This window comes from Salmo salar, chromosome 20 (genome assembly GCF_965601325.2).
Source record: "Salmo salar chromosome 20, fSalSal1, whole genome shotgun sequence".
Lineage (NCBI taxonomy): Eukaryota > Metazoa > Chordata > Actinopteri > Salmoniformes > Salmonidae > Salmo > Salmo salar.
Window position 1 is genome coordinate 37,850,001 of NC_138310.1, and position 26,560 is coordinate 37,876,560.

The window sequence follows — 26,560 nt, forward strand, 5'->3', positions numbered from 1 at the left end:
AACACACACCCCCACACACAAGTACACACAGACACAAGTCCACACACATACACACCCCCACCGTCCCCACACATACACACACTGCCCCCCCCACACAGACTGCCCACACACACACTGCCCCCCCCACACACACACACTGCGCCCCCCCACACACACTGCCCCTCCCCCACACACACTGCCCCTCCCCCCCACACACACTCCCCCCCCACACACTCCCCCCCCACACACACACACTCCCCCCCACACACACACACTCCCCCCCACACACACACACTCCCCCCCACACACACACACTGCCCCCCTCCCACACACACACACACTGCCCCCCTCCCACACACACACACTGCCACCCCACACACTGCCACCCCACGCACACACACTACCCCACCCACACACACACACTGCCCCCCCCACACGCACACTGCCCCCCCACACACGCACACTGCCCCCCCACACGCGCACACTGCCCCCCCACACGCGCACACTCCCCCCCACACACATTGCCCCCCCACACACACACACACACTCCCCCCCACACACACACTGCCCCCCCCACACACACTGCCCCCCCACACACACACTGCCCCCCCCACACACACTGCCCCCCCCACACACACTGCCCCCACACACACACACTGCCCCCCCCACACACACTGCCCCCACACACACACACTGCCCCCCCACACACACACACTGCCCCCCCACACACACACACTGCCCCCCCACACATACACTGCCCCCCCCCCCTACACACACACTGCCCCCCCACACAATGCACCCCCGTAACAAACACTTCCCCCCCACACACACACTGCCCCCCCACACACACACACACTGCCCCCCCCAAACACACACTGCCCCCCCCCACACACACACACCCCCCCACACTGCCCCCCACCCACACACACACACACTGCCCCCCCACACACACACACTGCCCCCCCACACACACACACTACCCCCCCACACACACACACTACCCCACCCACACACACACTACCCCACCCACACACACACACACACACACACACACACTGCCCCCCCCCCACACACACAGCCCCCCCAAAGAACACACACTGCCCCCCCCACACGCACACTGCCCCCCCCACACGCACACTGCCCCCCGCACACACACACACTGCCCCCCCCCACACACACTGCCCCCCCCACACATACACTCCCCCCCACACACACACTGCCCCCCGCACACACGCACACTGCCCCCCCACACACACACACTGCCCCCCACACACACACACTGCCCCCCACACACACACTACCCCCCCACACACACTGCCCCCCCCCACACACACTGCCCCTCCCCCACACACACTGCCCCTCCCCCACACACACACACTGCCCTCCCCCACACACACACTCCTGCCACAAACACACACACACTCCCGCCACACACACACACACACTCCCCCCCCACACACACACACACACACTCCCCCCCCCACACACACACACTCCCCCCCCACACACACACACCCCCCCACACTGCCCCCCTCCCACACACACACACTGCCACCCCACACACACACACACAAACACACACACACACACACACTGCCCCCCCACACACACACTACCCCACCCACACACACACACACACTGCCCCCCCCACACGCACACTGCCCCCCCCACACACACAGCCCCCCCCCACACACACAAACACACACACTGCCCCCCCACACGCACACTGCCCCCCCCCCCACACGCACACTGCCCCCCGTACACACGCACACTGCCCCCCCCCACACACACACACTGCCCCCCCCACACACACACTGCCCCCCCACACACACTGCCCCCCCCACACACACTGCCCCCCCACACACACACACAGCCCCCCCACACACACTGCCCCCCACACACACACACACACTGCCCCCCCAAACACACACTGCCCCCCCACACATACACCTACTCACACACTGCCCCCCCCCAAACACACACACACTGCCCCCCCCCCAAACACACACACACTGCCCCCCCAAACACACACACACTGCCCCTCCCCCACACACACTTCCCCCCCCCCACACACACACACTCCCCGCCCACACACTGCCCCCCCACACACACACACACACACAGCCCCCCCACACACACACACAAACACACAGTACACACACCGTACACACACACACACACCCACCCACACACACCGTCCACACACACACACACACACCGTCCACACACACACACACACCGTCCACACACACACACACCGTCCACACAGTCCACACACACAGAAACACCGGCCACACACACAGAAACACCGTCCACACGTACACACACCCACACACACCGTCCACACACACACACCGTCCACACACACAGAAACACCGTCCACACGTACACACACACACACCGTCCACACACACAGAAACACCGTCCACACACACAGAAACACCGTCCACACGTACACACACACACACACAACCTTCCACACACACACACACACAACCGTCCACACACACAGACAGACCCCGACAATCCACACACACACAGCGACAGTCCACACACCGACAGTCCAGTCCACCCACACACACACACACATACACACTGCCCCCCCACGCAGACTGCCCACACACACACACACACTGCCCCTCCCCCACACACACACACTGCCCCCCCCACACACACACTCCCGCCACACACACACACACACTCCCCCCACACACACACACACACACACCCACACTGCCCCCCTCCCACACACACACACTGCCCCCCTCCCACACACACACACACTGCCACCCCACACACACACACACTGCCCCCCCCCACACACACACACACACTATCCCACCCACACACACACACACTGCCCCCACACCACACACACTGCCCCCCCACACACAGCCCTCCCACCCACACACTGCACCCCCACACACTGCCCCCCTCCCACACACACACACTGCCACCCCACACACACACACTGCCCCCCCACACACACACACACACACACTATCCCACCCACACACACACACACTGCCCCCACACCACACACACTGCCCCCCCACACACAGCCCTCCCACACACACACTGCACCCCCACACACACACACTGTCCCCCCCACACACACACACACACTGCCCCCCCAAACACACACTGCCCCCCCCACACTGCCCCTCCCCAAACACACACAGACTGCCCCCCCAAACACACACAGACTGCCCCCCCCAAACACACACTGCCCCCCCCCACACACACACAGCCCCCCCACACACACTGCCCCCCCCAAACACACACAGACTGCCCCCCCCAAACACACACAGACTGCCCCCCCCAAACACACACACACTGCCCCCCCCAAACACACACTGCCCCCCCAAACACACACACTGCACCCCCCACACACAATGCCCCACACACACAGCCCCCCCCACACACACCCCCCCACACACACACACACACTGCCCCCCCAAACACACACTGCCCCCCCCACACTGCCCCTCCCCAAACACACACAGACTGCCCCCCCAAACACACACAGACTGCCCCCCCCAAACACACACTGCCCCCCCCCACACACACACAGCCCCCCCACACACACTGCCCCCCCCAAACACACACAGACTGCCCCCCCCAAACACACACAGACTGCCCCCCCCAAACACACACACACTGCCCCCCCCAAACACACACTGCCCCCCCAAACACACACACTGCACCCCCCACACACAATGCCCCACACACACAGCCCCCCCCACACACACCCCCCCACACACACACTGCCCCCCCCCCCCCACACACACACACACACAGCCCCCCCACACACACACAGCCCCCCCACACACACCGCACACACAAACACACAGTGCATACACCGTCCACACACCGTCCACACACACACACCGTCCACACACACACACACACACACACAGCCCCCCCACACACACACACAAACACACAGTGCACACACCGTCCACACACACACACCGTCCACACACACACACACACACACACACACACACACACACACACACACACCGTCCACACGTACACACACACACACACACCTTCCACACACACACACACACACACCGTCCACACACACACACAGACCCGACAATCCACACACACACAGCGACAGTCCACACACCGACGGTCCAGTCCACACACACACACACACACACACACACACACACACACACACACACACACACACCCGACAATCCACACACACACAGCGACAGTCCACACACCACGGTCCAGTCCACACACACACACACACACACACAGTCCACACACACAGAAACACCGTCACACACACAGAAACACCGTACACACACACACACACACACACACACACACACCCCCACACATACACACTGCCCCCACACACAGACTGCCCACACACACACACCGCCCCCCCACACACACTGCCCCCACACACACACGCCCACCCACACACGCACACACACACACTGCCCCTCCCCCACACACACTGCCCCTCCCACACACACACACACTGCCCCCACACACACACACACTCCCGCCACACACACACACACACACACACTCGCCACACACACACACACACACCCCCTCCCACACACACACACACATCCCGCCACACACACACACACTCCCCCACACACACACTGCCACACACACACACTGCCCCCACACACACACTGAAGAGCGAGCCGTCCTGGTTGTCGTGGTAACAGTAGTTGGCGTAGAGGTCACTGGCGATGATGTGCTGCAGGTGACGGTCCTGCCAATGGAGGTCACATGCCTCGATGGCCCGCGTGAACACCGTCCTGTGGGGACGCAACTCTGACAGGAGAGAAACTAGCATTAGATTGAGGGGAGGGAGGGAGAGAGAGAGAGAAACTAGCATTAGATTGAGGGGAGGCGGGAGTGAAGCGAGTAGTGAGAGAGAGAGATCTAGCATTAGATTGAGGGGAGGGAGGGAGGGAGAGAGAGAAACTAGCATTAGATTGAGGGGAGGGAGGAGAGAGAAACTAGCATTAGATTGAGGGGAGGGAGGGAGGGAGAGAGAAACTAGCATTAGATTGAGGGGAGGGAGGGAGAGAGAGAAACTAGCATTAGATTGAGGGAGGGAGGGAGGGAGAGAGAGAAACTAGCATTAGATTGAGGGGAGGGAGGGAGGGAGAGAGAGAAACTAGCATTAGATTGAGGGGAGGGAGGGAGAGAGAGAGAAACTAGCATTAGATTGAGGGGAGGGAGGGAGGGAGAGAGAAACTAGCATTAGATTGAGGGGAGGGAGGGAGAGAAACTAGCATTAGATTGAGGGGAGGGAGGGAGGGAGAGAGAAACTAGCATTAGATTGAGGGGAGGGAGGGAGGGAGAGAGAAACTAGCATTAGATTGTGGGGAGGGAGGGAGAGAGAAACTAGCATTGAGGGGAGGGAGGGAGGGAGAGAGAAACTAGCATTAGATTGAGGGGAGGGAGGGAGGGAGAGAGAGAGAAACTAGCATTAGATTGAGGGGAGGGAGGGAGGGAGAGAGAGAGAGAAACTAGCATTAGATTGAGGGGAGGGAGGGAGGGAGAGAGAAACTAGCATTAGATTGTGGGGAGGGAGGGAGGGAGAGAGAAACTAGCATTGAGGGGAGGGAGGGAGGGAGAGAGAAACTAGCATTAGATTGAGGGGAGGGAGGGAGGGAGAGAGAAACTAGCATTAGATTGTGGGGAGGGAGGGAGAGAGAAACTAGCATTGAGGGGAGGGAGGGAGGGAGAGAGAAACTAGCATTAGATTGAGGGGAGGGAGGGAGGGAGAGAGAGAGAAACTAGCATTAGATTGAGGGGAGGGAGGGAGGGAGAGAGAAACTAGCATTGAGGGGAGGGAGGGAGGGAGAGAGAAACTAGCATTAGATTGAGGGTAGGGAGGGAGGGAGAGAGAGAGAAACTAGCATTAGATTGAGGGGAGGGAGGGAGGGAGAGAGAAACTAGCATTAGATTGTGGGGAGGGAGGGAGAGAGAAACTAGCATTGAGGGGAGGGAGGGAGGGAGAGAGAAACTAGCATTAGATTGAGGGGAGGGAGGGAGAGAGAGAGAGAAACTAGCATTAGATTGAGGGGAGGGAGGGAGAGAGAGAGAGAAACTAGCATTAGATTGTGGGGAGGGAGGGAGGGAGGGAGAGAGAGAAACTAGCATTGAGGGGAGGGACGGAGGGAGGGAGAGAGAGAAACTAGCATTGAGGGGAGGGAGGGAGGGAGGGAGAGAGAGAAACTAGCATTGAGGGGAGGGAGGGAGGGAGAGAGAGAAACTAGCATTAGATTGAGGGGAGGGAGGGAGGGAGAGAGAGAAACTAGCATTAGATTGAGGGGAGGGAGGGAGGGAGGGAGGGAGGGAGGGAGGGAGGGAGGGAGGGAGGGAGGGAGGGAAAGACAGAAACTAGCATTGAGGGGAGGGAGGGAGGGAGGGAGGGAGAGAGAGAAAGAAACCAGCATTGAGGGGAGGGAGGGAGGGAGAGAGAGAGAGAAACTAGCATTGAGGGGAGGGAGAAACTAGCATTGAGGGAGGGAGAGAGAGAGAAACTAGCATTAGATTGAGGGGAGGGAGGGAGAGAGCGAAACTAGCATTGAGGGGAGGGAGGGAGGGAGAGAGAAACTAGCATTGAGCGGAGAGAGAGAGAAACTAGCATTAGATTGAGGGGAGGGAGGGAGGGAGGGAGAGAGAAACTAGCATTAGATTGAGGGGAGGGAGGGAGGGAGAGAGAAACTAGCATTAGATTGAGGGGAGGGAGGGAGGGAGGGAGAGAGAGAGAAACTAGCATTAGATTGAGGGGAGGGAGGGAGAGAAACAAGCATTAGATTGAGGGGAGGGAGGGAGGGAGAGAGAAACTAGCATTAGATAGAGGGGAGGGAGGGAGAGAGAGAGAAACTAGCATTAGATTGAGGGGAGGGAGGGAGAGAGAAACTAGCATTGAGGGGAGGGAGGGAGGGAGAGAGAAACTAGCATTAGATTGAGGGGAGGGAGGGAGAGAGAGAGAGAAACTAGCATTAGATTGAGGGGAGGGAGGGAGAGAGAGAGAGAAACTAGCATTAGATTGTGGGGAGGGAGGGAGGGAGGGAGAGAGAGAAACTAGCATTAGATTGTGGGGAGGGAGGGAGGGAGGGAGAGAGAGAAACTAGCATTGAGGGGAGGGAGGGAGGGAGGGAGAGAGAGAAACTAGCATTGAGGAGAGGGAGGGAGGGAGGGAGAGAGAGAAACTAGCATTGAGGGGAGGGAGGGAGGGAGAGAGAGAAACTAGCATTAGATTGAGGGGAGGGAGGGAGGGAGGGAGGGAGGGAGGGAGGGAGGGAGGGAGGGAGGGAGGGAGGGAGGGAGGGAAAGAGAGAAACTAGCATTGAGGGGAGGGAGGGAGGGAGGGAGGGAGGGAGGGAGGGAGGGAGGGAGGGAGAGAGAGAAAGAAAGAAACCAGCATTGAGGGTAGGGAGGGAGGGAGAGAGAGAAACTAGCATTGAGGGGAGGGAGAAACTAGCATTGAGGGAGGGAGAGAGAGAGAGAGAAACCAGCATTGAGCGGAGAGAGAGAGAAACTAGCATTAGATTGAGGGGAGGGAGGGAGGGAGAGAGCGAAACTAGCATTGAGGGGAGGGAGGGAGGGAGAGAGAAACTAGCATTGAGCGGAGAGAGAGCGAAACTAGCATTAGATTGAGGGGAGGGAGGGAGGGAGAGAGAAACTAGCATTAGATTGAGGGGAGGGAGGGAGGGAGGGAGGGAGAAACTAGCATTAGATTGAGGGGAGGGAGGGAGAGAGAGAGAAACTAGCATTAGATTGAGGGGAGGGAGGGAGAGAGAGAGAAACTAGCATTAGATTGAGGGGAGGGAGGGAGAGAGAGAGAAACTAGCATTAGATTGAGGGGAGGGAGGGAGGGAGAGAGAGAAACTAGCATTAGATTGAGGGGAGGGAGGGAGGGAGAGAGAAACTAGCATTAGATTGAGGGGAGGGAGGGAGGGAGAGAGAAACTAGCATTAGATTGAGGGGAGGGAGGGAGGGAGGGAGAGAAACAAGCATTAGATTGAGGGGAGGGAGGGAGGGAGAGAGAAACTAGCATTAGATTGAGGGGAGGGAGGGAGGGAGAGAGAAACTAGCATTAGATTGAAGGGAGGGAGGGAGAGAGAGAGAGAAACTAGCATTAGATTGAGGGGAGGGAGGGAGAGAGAGAGAGAAACTAGCATTAGATTGAGGGGAGGGAGGGAGAGAGAGAAACTAGCATTAGATTGAGGGGAGGGAGGGAGGGAGAGAGAAACTAGCATTAGATTGTGGGGAGGGAGGGAGGGAGGGAGGGAGAGAGAGAAACTAGCATTAGATTGAGGGGAGGGAGGGAGGGAGAGAGAAACTAGCATTAGATTGAGGGGAGGGAGGGAGAGAGAAACTAGCATTAGATTGAGGGGAGGGAGGGAGGGAGAGAGAGAAACTAGCATTGAGGGGAGAGAGAGAAACTAGCATTGAGGGGAGGGAGGGAGGGAGAGAGAAACTAGCATTAGATTGAGGGGAGGGAGGGAGGGAGAGAGAGAAACTAACATTAGATTGAGGGGAGGGAGGGAGGGAAAGAGAGAAACTAGCATTAGATTGAGGGGAGGGAGGGAGGGGGAGAGAGAAACTAGCATTAGATTGAGGGGAGGGAGGGAGTGAGAGAAACTAGCATTGAGGGGAGGGAGGGAGGGAGAGAGAGAAACTAGCATTGAGGGGAGGGAGGGAGAGAGAGAAACTAGCATTAGATTGAGGGGAGGGAGGGAGGGAGAGAGAGAAACTAGCATTAGATTGAGGGGATGGAGGGAGGGAGAGAGAGAAACTAGCATTAGATTGAGGGGAGGGTGGGAGGGAGGGAGAGAGAGAGAGAAACTAGCATTGAGGGGAGGGAGGGAGGGAGGGAGAGAGAGAAACTAGCATTAGATTGAGGGGAGGGAGGGAGAGAGAGAGAAACTAGCGTTAGATTGAGGGGAGGGAGGGAGGGAAAGAGAGAAACTAGCATTAGATTGAGGGGAGGCAGGGGACGGAGAGCGAGAAACTAGCGTTAGATTGAGGGGAGGGAGGGAGGGAAAGAGAGAAACTAGCATTAGATTGAGGGGAGGGAGGGAGGGAGAGAGAGAAACTAGCATTAGATTGAGGGGAGGGAGGGAGGGAGGGAGTGAGAGAAACTAGCATTGAGGGGAGGGAGGGAGGGAGAGAGAGAAACTAGCATTGAGGGGAGGGAGAGAGAAACTAGCATTGAGTGGAGGGAGGGAGGGAGAGAGAAACTAGCATTAGATTGTGGGGAGGGAGGGAGGGAGGGAGAGAGAGAAACTAGCATTGAGGGGAGGGAGAAACTAGCATTGAGGGAGGGAGAGAGAGAGAGAGAAACCAGCATTGAGCGGAGAGAGAGAGAAACTAGCATTAGATTGAGGGGAGGGAGGGAGGGAGAGCGCGAAACTAGCATTGAGGGGAGGGAGGGAGGGAGAGAGAAACTAGCATTGAGCGGAGAGAGAGCGAAACTAGCATTAGATTGAGGGGAGGGAGGGAGGGAGAGAGAGAGAAACTAGCATTAGATTGAGGGGAGGGAGGGAGGGAGAGAGAAACTAGAATTAGATTGAGGGTAGGGAGGGAGAGAGAGAGAGAAACTAGCATTGAGGGGAGGGAGGGAGGGAGAGAGAGAGAAACTAGCATTGAGGGGAGGGAGGGAGAGAGAGAAACTAGCATTAGATTGAGGGGAGGGAGGGAGAGAGAGAGAAACTAGCATTAGATTGAGGGTAGGGAGGGAGGGAGAGAGAGAAACTAGCATTGAGGGGAGGGAGGGAGGGAGAGAAACTAGCATTAGATTGAGGGGAGGGAGGGAGAGAGAAACTAGCATTAGATTGAGGGGAGGGAGGGAGGGAGAGAGAGAAACTAGCATTAGATTGAGGGGAGGGAGGGAGGGAGAGAGAGAAACTAGCATTGAGGGGAGAGAGAGAAACTAGCATTGAGGGGAGGGAGGGAGGGAGAGAGAGAAACTAGCATTAGATTGAGGGGAGGGAGGGAGGGAGAGAGAGAAACTAACATTAGATTGAGGGGAGGGAGGGAGGGAAAGAGAGAAACTAGCATTAGATTGAGGGGAGGGAGGGAGGGAGAGAGAGAAACTAGCATTAGATTGAGGGGAGGGAGGGAGTGAGAGAAACTAGCATTGAGGGGAGGGAGGGAGGGAGAGAGAGAAACTAGCATTGAGGGGAGGGAGGGAGAGAGAGAAACTAGCATTAGATTGAGGGGAGGGAGGGAGGGAGAGAGAGAAACTAGCATTAGATTGAGGGGATGGAGGGAGAGAGAGAGAGAAACCAGCATTGAGCGGAGAGAGAGAGAAACTAGCATTAGATTGAGGGGAGGGAGGGAGGGAGGGAGAGAGCGAAACTAGCATTGAGGGGAGGGAGGGAGGGAGAGAGAGAGAGAAACTAGCATTGAGGGGAGGGAGGGAGGGAGAGAGAGAGAAACTAGCATTGAGGGGAGGGAGGGAGAGAGAGAAACTAGCATTAGATTGAGGGGAGGGAGGGAGAGAGAGAGAAACTAGCATTAGATTGAGGGTAGGGAGGGAGGGAGAGAGAGAAACTAGCATTGAGGGGAGGGAGGGAGAGAGAGAAACTAGCATTAGATTGAGGGGAGGGAGGGAGGGAGAGAGAGAGAAACTAGCATTAGATTGAGGGGAGGGAGGGAGAGAGAAACTAGCATTAGATTGAGGGGAGGGAGGGAGGGAGAGAGAGAAACTAGCATTAGATTGAGGGGAGGGAGGGAGGGAGAGAGAGAAACTAGCATTGAGGGGAGAGAGAGAAACTAGCATTGAGGGGAGGGAGGGAGGGAGAGAGAAACTAGCATTAGATTGAGGGGAGGGAGGGAGGGAGAGAGAGAAACTAACATTAGATTGAGGGGAGGGAGGGAGGGAAAGAGAGAAACTAGCATTAGATTGAGGGGAGGGAGGGAGGGAGAGAGAGAAACTAGCATTAGATTGAGGGGAGGGAGGGAGTGAGAGAAACTAGCATTGAGGGGAGGGAGGGAGGGAGAGAGAGAAACTAGCATTGAGGGGAGGGAGGGAGGGAGAGAGAGAAACTAGCATTGAGGGGAGGGAGGGAGGGAGAGAGAGAAACTAGCATTAGATTGAGGGGATGGAGGGAGGGAAAGAGAGAAACTGGCATTAGATTGAGGGGAGGGAGGGAGAGAGCGAAACTAGCATTGAGGGGAGGGAGGGAGGGAGAGAGAAACTAGCATTGAGCGGAGAGAGAGAGAAACTAGCATTAGATTGAGGGGAGGGAGGGAGGGAGAGAGAAACTAGCATTAGATTAGGGAGGGAGGGAGGGAGAGAGAAACTAGCATTAGATTGAGGGGAGGAGGGAGAGAGAGAAACTAGCATTAGATTGAGGGGAGGGAGGGAGGGAGGGAGAGAGAGAGAAACTAGCATTAGATTGACGGGAGGGAGGGAGAGAAACAAGCATTAGATTGAGGGGAGGGAGGGAGGGAGAGAGAAACTAGCATTAGATTGAGGGGAGGGAGGGAGAGAGAGAGAAACTAGCATTAGATTGAGGGGAGGGAGGGAGGGAGGGAGGGAGAGAAACAAGCATTAGATTGAGGGGAGGGAGGGAGGGAGGGAGGGAGAGAAACAAGCATTAGATTGAGGGGAGGGAGGGAGGGAGAGAGAGAAACTAGCATTAGATTGAGGGGAGGGAGGGAGGAGAGAGAAACTAGCATTAGATTGAGGGGAGGGAGGGAGGGAGAGAGAAACTAGCATTGAGAGGGAGGGGAGGGAGGGAGAGAGAAACTAGCATTAGATTGAGGGGAGGGAGGGAGAGAGAGAGAGAAACTAGCATTAGATTGAGGGGAGGGAGGGAGAGAGAGAGAGAAACTAGCATTAGATTGAGGGGAGGGAGGGAGAGAGAGAGAGAAACTAGCATTAGATTGTGGGGAGGGAGGGAGGGAGGGAGAGAGAGAAACTAGCATTAGATTGTGGGGAGGGAGGGAGGGAGGGAGAGAGAGAAACTAGCATTGAGGGGAGGGAGGGAGGGAGGGAGAGAGAGAAACTAGCATTGAGGAGAGGGAGGGAGGGAGGGAGAGAGAGAAACTAGCATTGAGGGGAGGGAGGGAGGGAGAGAGAGAAACTAGCATTAGATTGAGGGAGGGAGGGAGGGAGGGAGGGAGGGAGGGAGGGAGGGAGGGAGGGAGGGAGGGAGGGAGGGAGGGAAAGAGAGAAACTAGCATTGAGGGGAGGGAGGGAGGGAGGGAGGGAGAGAGAGAAAGAAACCAGCATTGAGGGGAGGGAGGGAGGGAGAGAGAGAAACTAGCATTGAGGGGAGGGAGAAACTAGCATTGAGGGAGGGAGAGAGAGAGAGAGAAACCAGCATTGAGCGGAGAGAGAGAGAAACTAGCATTAGATTGAGGGGAGGGAGGGAGGGAGAGAGCGAAACTAACATTGAGGGGAGGGAGGGAGGGAGAGAGAAACTAGCATTGAGCGGAGAGAGAGCGAAACTAGCATTAGATTGAGGGGAGGGAGGGAGGGAGAGAGAAACTAGCATTAGATTGAGGGGAGGGAGGGAGGGAGAGAGAAACTAGCATTAGATTGAGGGGAGGGAGGGAGAGAGAGAGAGAGAAACTAGCATTAGATTGAGGGGAGGGAGGGAGAGAGAGAGAAACTAGCATTAGATTGAGGGGAGGGAGGGAGAGAGAGAGAAACTAGCATTAGATTGAGGGGAGGGAGGGAGGGAGGGAGAGAAACAAGCATTAGATTGAGGGGAGGGAGGGAGGGAGAGAGAGAAACTAGCATTAGATTGAGGGGAGGGAGGGAGGGAGAGAGAAACTAGCATTAGATTGAGGGGAGGGAGGGAGGGAGAGAGAAACTAGCATTAGATTGAGGGGAGGGAGGGAGAGAAACAAGCATTAGATTGAGGGGAGGGAGGGAGGGAGAGAGAAACTAGCATTAGATTGAGGGGAGGATGGGAGGGAGGGAGAGAAACTAGCATTAGATTGAGGGGAGGGAGGGAGGGAGAGAGAAACTAGAATTAGATTGAGGGGAGGGAGGGAGGGAGAGAGAGAAACTAGCATTAGATTGAGGGGAGGGAGGGAGGGAGAGAGAGAAACTAGCATTAGATTGAGGGGAGGGAGGGAGAGAGAGAGAGAAACTAGCATTAGATTGAGGGGAGGGAGGGAGAGAGAGAAACTAGCATTAGATTGAGGGGAGGGAGGGAGGGAGAGAGAAACTAGCATTAGATTGTGGGGAGGGAGGGAGGGAGGGAGAGAGAGAAACTAGCATTAGATTGAGGGGAGGGAGGGAGGGAGAGAGAAACTAGCATTAGATTGAGGGGAGGGAGGGAGAGAGAAACTAGCATTAGATTGAGGGGAGGGAGGGAGGGAGAGAGAGAAACTAGCATTGAGGGGAGAGAGAGAAACTAGCATTGAGGGGAGGGAGGGAGGGAGAGAGAAACTAGCATTAGATTGAGGGGAGGGAGGGAGGGAGAGAGAGAAACTAACATTAGATTGAGGGGAGGGAGGGAGGGAAAGAGAGAAACTAGCATTAGATTGAGGGGAGGGAGGGAGGGAGAGAGAGAAACTAGCATTAGATTGAGGGGAGGGAGGGAGTGAGAGAAACTAGCATTGAGGGGAGGGAGGGAGGGAGGGAGAGAGAGAAACTAGCATTGAGGGGAGGGAGGGAGAGAGAGAAACTAGCATTAGATTGAGGGGAGGGAGGGAGGGAGAGAGAGAAACTAGCATTAGATTGAGGGGATGGAGGGAGGGAGAGAGAGAAACTAGCATTAGATTGAGGGGAGGGTGGGAGGGAGGGAGAGAGAGAAACTAGCATTGAGGGGAGGGAGGGAGGGAGGGAGAGAGAGAAACTAGCGTTAGATTGAGGGGAGGGAGGGAGGGAAAGAGAGAAACTAGCATTAGATTGAGGGGAGGCAGGGACGGAGAGCGAGAAACTAGCGTTAGATTGAGGGGAGGGAGGGAGGGAAAGAGAGAAACTAGCATTAGATTGAGGGGAGGGAGGGAGGGAGAGAGAGAAACTAGCATTAGATTGAGGGGAGGGAGGGAGGGAGGGAGTGAGAGAAACTAGCATTGAGGGGAGGGAGGGAGGGAGAGAGAGAAACTAGCATTGAGGGGAGGGAGAGAGAAACTAGCATTGAGTGGAGGGAGGGAGGGAGAGAGAAACTAGCATTAGATTGTGGGGAGGGAGGGAGGGAGAGAGAGAAACTAGCATTGAGGGGAGGGAGAAACTAGCATTGAGGGAGGGAGAGAGAGAGAGAGAAACCAGCATTGAGCGGAGAGAGAGAGAAACTAGCATTAGATTGAGGGGAGGGAGGGAGGGAGAGCGCGAAACTAGCATTGAGGGGAGGGAGGGAGGGAGAGAGAAACTAGCATTGAGCGGAGAGAGAGCGAAACTAGCATTAGATTGAGGGGAGGGAGGGAGGGAGAGAGAGAGAAACTAGCATTAGATTGAGGGGAGGGAGGGAGGGAGAGAGAAACTAGAATTAGATTGAGGGTAGGGAGGGAGAGAGAGAGAGAAACTAGCATTGAGGGGAGGGAGGGAGGGAGAGAGAGAGAAACTAGCATTGAGGGGAGGGAGAGAGAAACTAGCATTGAATGGAGGGAGGGAGGGAGAGAGAAACTAGCATTAGATTGTGGGGAGGGAGGGAGGGAGAGAGAGAAACTAGCATTGAGGGGAGGGAGAAACTAGCATTGAGGGAGGGAGAGAGAGAGAGAGAAACCAGCATTGAGCGGAGAGAGAGAGAAACTAGCATTAGATTGAGGGGAGGGAGGGAGGGAGAGCGCGAAACTAGCATTGAGGGGAGGGAGGGAGGGAGAGAGAAACTAGCATTGAGCGGAGAGAGAGCGAAACTAGCATTAGATTGAGGGGAGGGAGGGAGGGAGAGAGAGAGAAACTAGCATTAGATTGAGGGGAGGGAGGGAGGGAGAGAGAGAGAAACTAGCATTAGATTGAGGGGAGGGAGGGAGAGAGAAACTAGCATTAGATTGAGGGGAGGGAGGGAGGGAGAGAGAGAAACTAGCATTAGATTGAGGGGAGGGAGGGAGGGAGAGAGAGAAACTAGCATTGAGGGGAGAGAGAGAAACTAGCATTGAGGGGAGGGAGGGAGGGAGAGAGAAACTAGCATTGAGGGGAGGGAGGGAGAGAGAGAGAAACCAGCATTGAGCGGAGAGAGAGAGAAACTAGCATTAGATTGAGGGTAGGGAGGGAGGGAGAGAGAGAAACTAGCATTAGATTGAGGGGAGGGAGGGAGGGAGAGAGAGAGAAACTAGCATTAGATTGAGGGGAGGGAGGGAGAGAGAAACTAGCATTAGATTGAGGGGAGGGAGGGAGGGAGAAACTAGCATTAGATTGAGGGGAGGGAGGGAGGGAGAGAGAGAAACTAGCATTGAGGGGAGGGAGGGAGAGAGACAAACTAGCATTGAGGGGAGGGAGGGAGAGAGAAACTAGCATTAGATTGAGGGGAGGGAGGGAGGGAGAGAGAGAAACTAGCATTAGATTGAGGGGAGGGAGGGAGGGAGAGAGAGAAACTAGCATTAGATTGAGGGGAGGGAGGGAGAGAGAGAGAGAAACTAGCATTAGATTGAGGGGAGGGAGGGAGAGAGAGAGAGAAACTAGCATTGAGGGGAGGGAGGGAGGGAGAGAGAGAAACTAGCATTAGATTGAGGGGAGGGAGGGAGAGAGAGAGAGAAACTAGCATTAGATTGAGGGGAGGGAGGGAGAGAGAGAGAGAAACTAGCATTGAGGGGAGGGAGGGAGGGAGAGAGAGAAACTAGCATTAGATTGAGGGGAGGATGGGAGGGAGGGAGAGAAACTAGCATTAGATTGAGGGGAGGGAGGGAGGGAGAGAGAAACTAGAATTAGATTGAGGGGAGGGAGGGAGGGAGAGAGAGAAACTAGCATTAGATTGAGGGGAGGGAGGGAGGGAGAGAGAGAAACTAGCATTAGATTGAGGGGAGGGAGGGAGGGAGGGAGTGAGAGAAACTAGCATTGAGGGGAGGGAGGGAGGGAGAGAGAAACTAGCATTAGATTGTGGGGAGGGAGGGAGAGAGAGAGAAACTAGCATTGAGGGGAGGGAGGGAGGGAGAGAGAAACTAGCATTAGATTGTGGGGAGGGACGGAGAGAGAGAGAAACTAGCATTAGATTGAGGGGAGGGAGGGAGGGAGAGAGAAACTAGCATTAGATTGAGGGGAGGGAGGGAGGGAGAGAGAAACTAGAATTAGATTGAGGGGAGGGAGGGAGGGAGAGAGAAACTAGCATTAGATTGAGGGGAGGATGGGAGGGAGGGAGAGAAACTAGCATTAGATTGAGGGGAGGGAGGGAGGGAGAGAGAGAAACTAGCATTAGATTGAGGGGAGGCAGGGAAGGAGAGCGAGAAACTAGCATTACATTGAGGGGAGGCAGGGACGGAGAGCGAGAAACTAGCATTAGATTGAGGGGAGGGAGGGAAAGAGAGAAACTAGCATTAGATTGAGGGGAGGGAGGGAGGGAGAGAGAGAAACTAGCATTAGATTGAGGGGAGGGAGGGAGGGAGGGAGGGAGTGAGAGAAACTAGCATTGAGGGGAGGGAGGGAGGGAGAGAGAGAAACTAGCATTGAGGGGAGGGAGGGAGGGAGAGAGAAACTAGCATTAGATTGTGGGGAGGGAGGGAGAGAGAGAGAAACTAGCATTGAGGGGAGGGAGGGAGGGAGGGAGGGAGAGAGAAACTAGCATTGAGGGGAGGGAGGGAGGGAGGGATAGAGAGAAACTAGCATTGAGGGGAGGGAGGGAGGGATGGAGAGAGAGAAACTAGCATTGAGGGGAGGGAGGGAGGGAGGGAGAGAGAGAAACTAGCATTGAGGGGAGGGAGGGAGGGAGAGAGAGAAACTAGCATTAGATTGAGGGGAGGGAGGGAGGGAGAGAGAGAAACTAGCATTAGATTGAGGGGAGGGAGGGAGGGAGAGAGAGAAACTAGCATTAGATTGAGGGGAGGGAGGGAGAGAGAGAGAAACTAGCATTAGATTGTGGGGAGGGAGGGAGAGAGTGAAACTAGCATTGAGGGGAGGGAGGGAGGGAGGGAAAGAGAAACTAGCATTAGATTGTGGGGAGGGAGGGAGAGAGTGAAACTAGCATTGAGGGGAGGGAGGGAGGGAGGGATGGAGAGAGAGAAACTAGCATTGAGGGGAGGGAGGGAGGGAGGGATGGAGAGAGAGAAACTAGCATTGAGGGGAGGGAGGGAGGGAGGGAGAGAGAGAAACTAGCATTGAGGGGAGGGAGGGAGGGAGAGAGAGAAACTAGCATTAGATTGAGGGGAGGGAGGGAGGGAGAGAGAGAAACTAGCATTAGATTGAGGGGAGGGAGGGAGGGAGGGAGGGAGGGAGGGAGGGAGGGAGGGAGGGAGGGAGAGAGAGAAAGAAACCAGCATTGAGGGGAGGGAGGAAGGGAGAGAGAGAAACTAGCATTGAGGGGAGGGAGAAACTAGCATTGAGGGAGGGAGAGAGAGAGAGAGAAACCAGCATTGAGCGGAGAGAGAGAGAAACTAGCATTAGATTGAGGGGAGGGAGGGAGGGAGGGAGAGAGCGAAACTAGCATTGAGGGGAGGGAGGGAGGGAGAGAGAAACTAGCATTGAGCGGAGAGAGAGCGAAACTAGCATTAGATTGAGGGGAGGGAGGGAGAGAGAAACTAGAATCAGATTGAGGGTAGGGAGGGAGGGAGAGAGAGAAACTAGCATTAGATTGAGGGGAGGGAGGGAGGGAGAGAGAGAGAAACTAGCATTAGATTGAGGGGAGGGAGGGAGGGAGAGAGAGAGAAACTAGCATTAGATTGAGGGGAGGGAGGGAGGGAGGGAGGGAGAGAGAAAAACTAGCATTAGATTGAGGGGAGGGAGGGAGGGAGAGAGAGAAACTAGCATTAGATTGAGGGGAGGGAGGGAGGGAGAGAGAGAGAAACTAGCATTAGATTGAGGGGAGGGAGGGAGGGAGAGAGAGAAACTAGCATTAGATTGAGGGGAGGGAGGGAGGGAGGGAGGGAGAGAGAGAAACTAGCATTGAGGGGAGGGAGGGAGAGAGAAACTAGCATTAGATTGAGGGGAGGGAGGGAGGGAGAAACTAGAATTAGATTGAGGGTAGGGAGGGAGGGAGAGAGAGAAACTAGCATTAGATTGAGGGGAGGGTGGGAGGAGAGAGAGAGAGAAACTAGCGTTAGATTGAGGGGAGGGAGGGAGAGAGAGAGAAACTAGCATTAGATTGAGGGGATGGAGGGAGGGAAAGAGAGAAACTAGCATTGAGGGGAGGGAGGGAGGGAGGGAGAGAGAGAAACTAGCATTGAGGGGAGGAAGGGAGAGAGAAACTAGCATTAGATTGTGGGGAGGGAGGGAGAGAGAAACTAGCATTAGATTGTGGGGAGGGAGGGAGAGAGAAACTAGCATTGAGGGGAGGGAGGGAGGGAGAAACTAGCATTGAGGGGAGGGAGGGAGGGAGAGAGAAACTAGCATTGAGGGGAGGGAGGGAGGGAGAGAGAAACTAGCATTGAGGGGAGGGAGGGAGGGAGAGAGAAACTAGCATTGAGGGGAGGGAGGGAGGGAGGGAGGGAGAGAGAGAAACTAGCATTAGATTGAGGGGAGGGAGGGAGGGAGAGAGAGAAACTAGCATTAGATTGAGGGGAGGGAGGGGAGGGAGGGAGGGAGGGAGGGAGGGAGGGAGGGAGGGAGGGAGGGGAGGGAGGGAGGGAGAGAGAGAAAGAAACCAGCATTGAGGGGAGGGAGGAAGGGAGAGAGAGAAACTAGCATTGAGGGGAGGGAGAAACTAGCATTGAGGGAGGGAGAGAGAGAGAGAGAAACCAGCATTGAGCGGAGAGAGAGAGAAACTAGCATTAGATTGAGGGGAGGGAGGGAGGGAGGGAGAGAGCGAAACTAGCATTGAGGGGAGGGAGGGAGGGAGAGAGAAACTAGCATTGAGCGGAGAGAGAGCGAAACTAGCATTAGATTGAGGGGAGGGAGGGAGAGAGAAACTAGAATCAGATTGAGGGTAGGGAGGGAGGGAGAGAGAGAAACTAGCATTAGATTGAGGGGAGGGAGGGAGGGAGAGAGAGAGAAACTAGCATTAGATTGAGGGGAGGGAGGGAGGGAGAGAGAGAGAAACTAGCATTAGATTGAGGGGAGGGAGGGAGGGAGGGAGAGAGAAAAACTAGCATTAGATTGAGGGGAGGGAGGGAGGGAGAGAGAGAAACTAGCATTAGATTGAGGGGAGGGAGGGAGGGAGAGAGAGAGAAACTAGCATTAGATTGAGGGGAGGGAGGGAGGGAGAGAGAGAAACTAGCATTAGATTGAGGGGAGGGAGGGAGGGAGGGAGAGAGAGAAACTAGCATTGAGGGGAGGGAGGGAGAGAGAAACTAGCATTAGATTGAGGGGAGGGAGGGAGGGAGAAACTAGAATTAGATTGAGGGTAGGGAGGGAGGGAGAGAGAGAAACTAGCATTAGATTGAGGGGAGGGTGGGAGGGAGAGAGAGAAACTAGCGTTAGATTGAGGGGAGGGAGGGAGAGAGAGAGAAACTAGCATTAGATTGAGGGGATGGAGGGAGGGAAAGAGAGAAACTAGCATTGAGGGGAGGGAGGGAGGGAGGGAGAGAGAGAAACTAGCATTGAGGGGAGGAAGGGAGAGAGAAACTAGCATTAGATTGTGGGGAGGGAGGGAGAGAGAAACTAGCATTAGATTGTGGGGAGGGAGGGAGAGAGAAACTAGCATTGAGGGGAGGGAGGGAGGGAGAAACTAGCATTGAGGGGAGGGAGGGAGGGAGAAACTAGCATTGAGGGGAGGGAGGGAGGGAGAGAGAAACTAGCATTGAGGGGAGGGAGGGAGGGAGAGAGAAACTAGCATTGAGGGGAGGGAGGGAGGGAGGGAGGGAGAGAGAGAAACTAGCATTGAGGGGAGGGAGGGAGGGAGAGAGAGAAACTAGCATTGAGGGGAGGGAGGGAGGGAGGGAGAGAGAGAAACTAGCATTGAGGGGAGGGAGGGAGGGAGGGAGGGAGGGAGGGAGGGAGGGAGGGAGGGAGAGAGAGAAACTAGCATTGAGGGGAGGGAGGGAGGGAGGGAGGGAGGGAGGGAGGGAGAGAGAGAAACTAGCATTGAGGGGAGGGAGGGAGGGAGAGAGAGAAACTAGCATTAGATTGAGGGAGGGAGGGAGGGAGGGAGGGAGGGAGGGAGGGAGGGAGGGAGGGAGGGAGGGAGAGAGAGAAAGAAACCAGCATTGAGGGGAGGGAGGGAGGGAGAGAGAGAAACTAGCATTGAGGGGAGGGAGGGAGGGAGGGAGAGAGAAACTAGCATTGAGCGGAGAGAGAGCGAAACTAGCATTAGATTGAGGGGAGGGAGGGAGGGAGAAAGAGAAACTAGCATTAGATTGAGGGGAGGGAGGGAGGGAGAGAGAGAGAAACTAGCATTAGATTGAGGGGAGGGAGGGAGGGAGAGAGAGAGAGAAACTAGCATTAGATTGAGGGGAGGGAGGGAGAGAGAGAGAAACTAGCATTAGATTGAGGGGAGGGAGGGAGGGAGAGAGAGAAACTAGCATTAGATTGAGGGGAGGGAGGGAGGGAGAGAGAAACTAGCATTAGATTGAGGGGAGGGAGGGAGAGAGAGAGAAACTAGCATTAGATTGAGGGGAGGGAGAGAGAGAGAAACTAGCATTAGATTGAGGGTAGGGAGGGAGGGAGGGAGAGAGCGAAACTAGCATTGAGGGGAGGGAGGGAGGGAGAGAGAAACTAGCATTGAGCGGAGAGAGAGCGAAACTAGCATTAGATTGAGGGGAGGGAGGGATAGAGAAACTAGAATCAGATTGAGGGGAGGGAGGGAGGGAGAGAGAGAGAAACTAGCATTAGATTGAGGGGAGGGAGGGAGGGAGAGAGAAAAACTAGCATTAGATTGAGGGGAGGGAGGGAGGGAGGGAGAGAGAAAAAATAGCATTAGATTGAGGGGAGGGAGGGAGGGAGAGAGAGAAACTAGCATTAGATTGAGGGGAGGGAGAGAGAGAGAGAGGGAGGGAGGGAGGGAGGGAGGGAGGGAGGGAGGGAGGGAGATAAACTAGCATTGAGGGGAGGGAGGGAGGGAGGGAGGGAGGGAGGGAGGGAGGGAGGGAAGGAGATAAACTAGCATTGAGGGGAGGGAGGGAGGGAGGGAGGGAGGGAGGGAGGGAGGGAGGGAGGGAGGGAGGGAGGGAGAGAGAGAAAGAAACCAGCATTGAGGGGAGGGAGGAAGGGAGAGAGAGAAACTAGCATTGAGGGGAGGGAGAAACTAGCATTGAGGGAGGGAGAGAGAGAGAGAGAAACCAGCATTGAGCGGAGAGAGAGAGAAACTAGCATGAGATTGAGGGGAGGGAGGGAGGGAGAGAGCGAAACTAGCATTGAGGGGAGGGAGGGAGGGAGAGAGAAACTAGCATTGAGCGGAGAGAGAGAGAAACTAGCATGAGATTGAGGGGAGGGAGGGAGGGAGAGAGCGAAACTAGCATTGAGGGGAGGGAGGGAGGGAGAGAGCGAAACTAGCATTAGATTGAGGGGAGGGAGGGAGGGAGGGAGAGAGAAACTAGAATTAGATTGAGGGTAGGGAGGGAGGGAGAGAGCGAAACTAGCATTAGATTGAGGGGACGGAGGGAGGGAGAGAGAAACTAGCATTAGATTGAGGGGAGGGAGGGAGGGAGAGAGAGAAACTAGCATTAGATTGAGGGGAGGGAGGGAGAGAGCGAAACTAGCATTAGATTGAGGGGAGGGAGGGAGGGAGAGAGAAACTAGCATTAGATTGAGGGGAGGGAGGGAGGGAGAGAGAGAAACTAGCATTAGATTGAGGGGAGGGAGGGAGGGAGAGAAACTAGCATTAGATTGAGGGGAGGGAGGGAGAGAGAGAGAAACTAGCATTAGATTGAGGGGAGGGAGGGAGGGAGAGAGAGAGAGAGAAACTAGCATTAGATTGAGGGGAGGGAGGGAGAGAGAAACTAGAATTAGATTGAGGGTAGGGAGGGAGGGAGAGAGAGAAACTAGCATTAGATTGAGGGGAGGGTGGGAGGGAGAGAGAGAAACTAGCATTAGATTGAGGGGAGTGTGGGAGGGAGGGAGAGAAACTAGCATTAGATTGAGGGGAGGGAGGGAGAGAGAGAAACTAGCATTAGATTGAGGGGAGGGAGGGAGGGAGAGAGAGAAACTAGCATTAGATTGAGGGGAGGGAGGGAGGGAGAGAGAGAAACTAGCATTAGATTGAGGGGAGGGAGGGAGGGAGAGAGAAACTAGCATTAGATTGTGGGGAGGGAGAGAGGGAGGGAGAGAGAGAAACTAGCATTGAGGGGAGGGAGGGAGGGAGGGAGAGAGAGAAACTAGCATTGAGGGGAGGGAGGGAGGGAGGGAGAGAGAGAAACTAGCATTGAGGGGAGGGAGGGAGGGAGAGAGAGAAACTAGCATTGAGGGGAGGGAGGGAGGGAGAGAGAGAAACTAGCATTGAGGGGAGGGAGGGAGGGAGAGAGAGAAACTAGCATTGAGGGGAGGGAGGGAGGGAGAGAGAAAGAAACCAGCATTGAGGGGAGGGAGGGAGGGAGGGAGAGAGAGAAACTAGCATTGAGGGGAGGGAGAAACTAGCATTGAGGGAGGGAGAGAGAGAGAGAAACCAGCATTGAGCGGAGAGAGAGAGAAACTAGCATTAGATTGAGGGGAGGGAGGGAGGGAGAGAGCGAAACTAGCATTGAGGGGAGGGAGGGAGTGAGAGAGCGAAACTAGCATTGAGGGGAGGGAGGGAGGGAGAGAGCGAAACTAGCATTAGATTGAGGGGATGGAGGGAGGGAGAGAGAGAGAAACTAGCATTAGATTGAGGGGAGGGAGGGAGAGAGAGAGAAACTAGCATTAGATTGAGGGGAGGGAGGGAGGGAGAGAGAGAGAAACTAGCATTAGATTGAGGGGAGGGAGGGAGGGAGAGAGAGAAACTAGCATTAGATTGAGGGGAGGGAGGGAGGGAGAGAGAGAAACTAGCATTAGATTGAGGGGAGGGAGGGAGGGAGAGAGAGAAACTAGCATTAGATTGAGGGGAGGGAGGGAGAGAGAGAGAAACTAGAATTAGATTGAGGGGAGGGAGGGAGGGAGAGAGAGAAACTAGCATTAGATTGAGGGGAGGGAGGGAGGGAGAGAGAGAAACTAGCATTAGATTGAGGGGAGGGAGGGAAGGAGAGAGAGAAACTAGCATTGAGGGGAGGGAGGGAGGGAGAGAGAAACTAGCATTGAGGGGAGGGAGGGAGGGAGAGAGAGAAACTAGCATTGAGGGGAGGGAGGGAGGGAGAGAGAGAAACTAGCATTGAGGGGAGGGAGAAACTAGCATTGAGGGGAGGGAGGGAGAGAAAGAAACTAGCATTAGATTGAGGGGAGGGAGGGAGGGAGAGAGAGAAACTAGCATTAGATTGAGGGGAGGGAGGGAGGGAGAGAGAGAAACTAGCATTAGATTGAGGGGAGGGAGGGAGGGAGAGAGAGAAACTAGCATTAGATTGAGGGGAGGGAGGGAGGGAGAGAGAGAAACTAGCATTGAGGGGAGGGAGGGAGGGAGAGAGAGAAACTAGCATTGAGGGGAGGGAGGGAGGGAGAGAGCGAAACTAGCATTAGATTGAGGGGAGGGAGGGAGAGAGCGAGAAACTAGCATTAGATTGAGGGGAGGGAGGGAGAGAGAGAGAAACTAGCATTAGATTGAGGGGAGGGAGGGAGAGAGAGAGAAACTAGCATTAGATTGAGGGGAGGGAGGGAGAGAGAAACTAGCATTAGATTGAGGGGAGGGAGGGAGAGAGAGTGAAACTAGCATTAGATTGAGGGGAGGGAGGGAGGGAGAGAGAAACTAGCATTAGATTGAGGGGAGGGAGGGAGAGAGAGTGAAACTAGCATTAGATTGAGGGGAGGGAGGGAGAGAGAGAGAGAAACTAGCATTAGATTGAGGGGAGGGAGGGAGGGAGAGAGAAACTAGCATTAGATTGAGGGGAGGGAGGGAGAGAGAAACTAGCATTAGATTGTGGGGAGGGAGGGAGGGAGGGAGAGAGAGAAACTAGCATTGAGGGGAGGGAGGGAGGGAGGGAGAGAGAGAAACTAGCATTAGAGGGGAGGGAGGGAGGGAGAGAGAGAAACTAGCATTGAGGGGAGGGAGGGAGGGAGAGAGAGAAACTAGCATTGAGGGGAGGGAGGGAGGGAGAGAGAGAAACTAGCATTGAGGGGAGGGAGGGAGGGAGGGAGAGAGAAAGAACCAGCATTGAGGGGAGGGAGGGAGGGAGGGAGAGAGAGAAACGAGCAGGGAGGGGAGGGAGAAACTAGCATTGAGGGAGGGAGAGAGAGAGAGAAACCAGCATTGAGCGGAGAGAGAGAGAAACTAGCATTAGATTGAGGGGAGGGAGGGAGGGAGAGAGCGAAACTAGCATTGAGGGGAGGGAGGGAGTGAGAGAGCGAAACTAGCATTGAGGGGAGGGAGGGAGGGAGAGAGCGAAACTAGCATTAGATTGAGGGGATGGAGGGAGGGAGAGAGAGAGAAACTAGCATTAGATTGAGGGGAGGGAGGGAGAGAGAGAGAAACTAGCATTAGATTGAGGGGAGGGAGGGAGGGAGAGAGAGAGAAACTAGCATTAGATTGAGGGGAGGGAGGGAGGGAGAGAGAGAAACTAGCATTAGATTGAGGGGAGGGAGGGAGAGAGAGAGAAACTAGCATTAGATTGAGGGGAGGGAGGGAGGGAGAGAGAGAAACTAGCATTAGATTGAGGGGAGGGAGGGAGAGAGAGAGAAACTAGAATTAGATTGAGGGGAGGGAGGGAGGGAGGGAGGGAGAGAGAGAAACAAGCATTAGATTGAGGGGAGGGAGGGAGGGAGAGAAACTAGCATTGAGGGGAGGGAGGGAGGGAGAGAGAGAAACTAGCATTAGATTGAGGGGAGGGAGGGAGGGAGAGAGAGAAACTAGCATTAGATTGAGGGGAGGGAGGGAGAGAGAGAGAGAAACTAGCATTGAGGGGAGGGAGGGAGGGAGGGAGAGACAGAAACTAGCATTGAGGGGAGGGAGGGAGAGAGAGAGAGAAACTAGCGTTAGATTGAGGGGAGGGAGGGAGAGAGAGAGAGAAACTAGCATTAGATTGAGGGGAGGGAGGGAGAGAGAGAGAAACTAGCATTAGATTGAGGGGAGGGAGGGAGAGAGAGAAACTAGCATTAGATTGAGGGGAGGGAGGGAGAGAGAGAAACTAGCATTAGATTGAGGGGAGGGAGGGAGAGAGAGAGAGAAACTAGCATTAGATTGAGGGGAGGGAGGGAGAGAGAGAGAGAAACTAGCATTAGATTGAGGGGAGGGAGGGAGAGAGAGCGAGAAACTAGCATTAGATTGAGGGGAGGGAGGGAGAGAAACTAGCATTAGATTGAGGGGAGGGAGGGAGAGAGAGAGAGAAACTAGCATTAGATTGAGGGGAGGGAGGGAGAGAGAGCGAAACTAGCATTAGATTGAGGGGAGGGAGGGAGAGAGAAACTAGCATTAGATTGAGGGGAGGGAGGGAGAGAGAAACTAGCATTAGATTGAGGGGAGGGAGGGAGAGAGAGAAACTAGCATTGAGGGGAGGGAGGGAGGGAGGGAGGGAGGGAGGGAGGGAGGGAGGGAGGGAGGGAGGGAGGGAGGGAGGGAGGGAGAGAGAGAAAGAAACCAGCATTGAGGGGGGGGAGGGAGCGAGAGAGAGAAACTAGCATTGAGGGGAGGGAGAAACTAGCATTGAGGGAGGGAGAGAGAGAGAGAGAAACCAGCATTAGATTGAGGGGAGGGAGGGAGGAGAGAGCGAAACTAGCATTAGATTGAGGGGAGGGAGGGAGGGAGAGAGAGAGAAACTAGCATTAGATTGAGGGGAGGGAGGGAGAGAGAGAGAAACTAGCATTAGATTGAGGGGAGGGAGGGAGGGAGAGAGAGAAACTAGCATTAGATTGAGGGGAGGGAGGGAGGGAGAGAGAGAAACTAGCATTAGATTGAGGGGAGGGAGGGAGAGAGAGAGAGAAACTAGAATTAGATTGAGGGGAGGGAGGGAGGGAGAGAGAGAGAAACTAGCATTAGATTGAGGGGAGGGAGGGAGAGAGAGAGAAACTAGCATTAGATTGAGGGATGGAGGGAGGGAGAGAGAGAGAAACTAGCATTAGATTGAGGGGAGGGAGGGAGAGAGAGAGGAAACTAGCATTAGATTGAGGGGAGGGAGGGAGGGAGAGAGAGAGAAACTAGCATTAGATTGAGGGGAGGGAGGGAGAGAGAGAGAAACTAGCATTAGATTGAGGGGAGGGAGGGAGGGAGAGAGAGAAACTAGCATTAGATTGAGGGGAGGGAGGGAGGGAGAGAGAGAAACTAGCATTAGATTGAGGGGAGGGAGGGAGAGAGAGAGAAACTAGAATTAGATTGAGGGGAGGGAGGGAGGGAGAGAGAGAAACTAGCATTAGATTGAGGGGAGGGAGGGAAGGAGAGAGAGAAACTAGCATTGAGGGGAGGGAGGGAGGGAGAGAGAAACTAGCATTGAGGGGAGGGAGGGAGGGAGAGAGAGAAACTAGCATTGAGGGAGGGAGGGAGGGAGAGAGAGAAACTAGCATTGAGGGGAGGGAGGGAGGGAGAGAGCGAAACTA

At 55.2% G+C, this 26,560-nt stretch overlaps 1 protein-coding gene across 1 annotated transcript in view; it reads right to left on the bottom strand.

Moving 5' to 3' along the window:
* Positions 1-26,560, bottom strand: part of LOC106562823 (zinc finger SWIM domain-containing protein 6) — a 125,330-nt gene that overhangs the window by 29,561 nt on the left and 69,209 nt on the right. Inside the window, exon 6 of the mRNA XM_082966410.1 lies at positions 4,654-4,797. Coding sequence (XP_082822536.1) covers positions 4,654-4,797 — 144 coding nt within the window. The remainder of the gene's footprint in view (positions 1-4,653; positions 4,798-26,560) is intronic.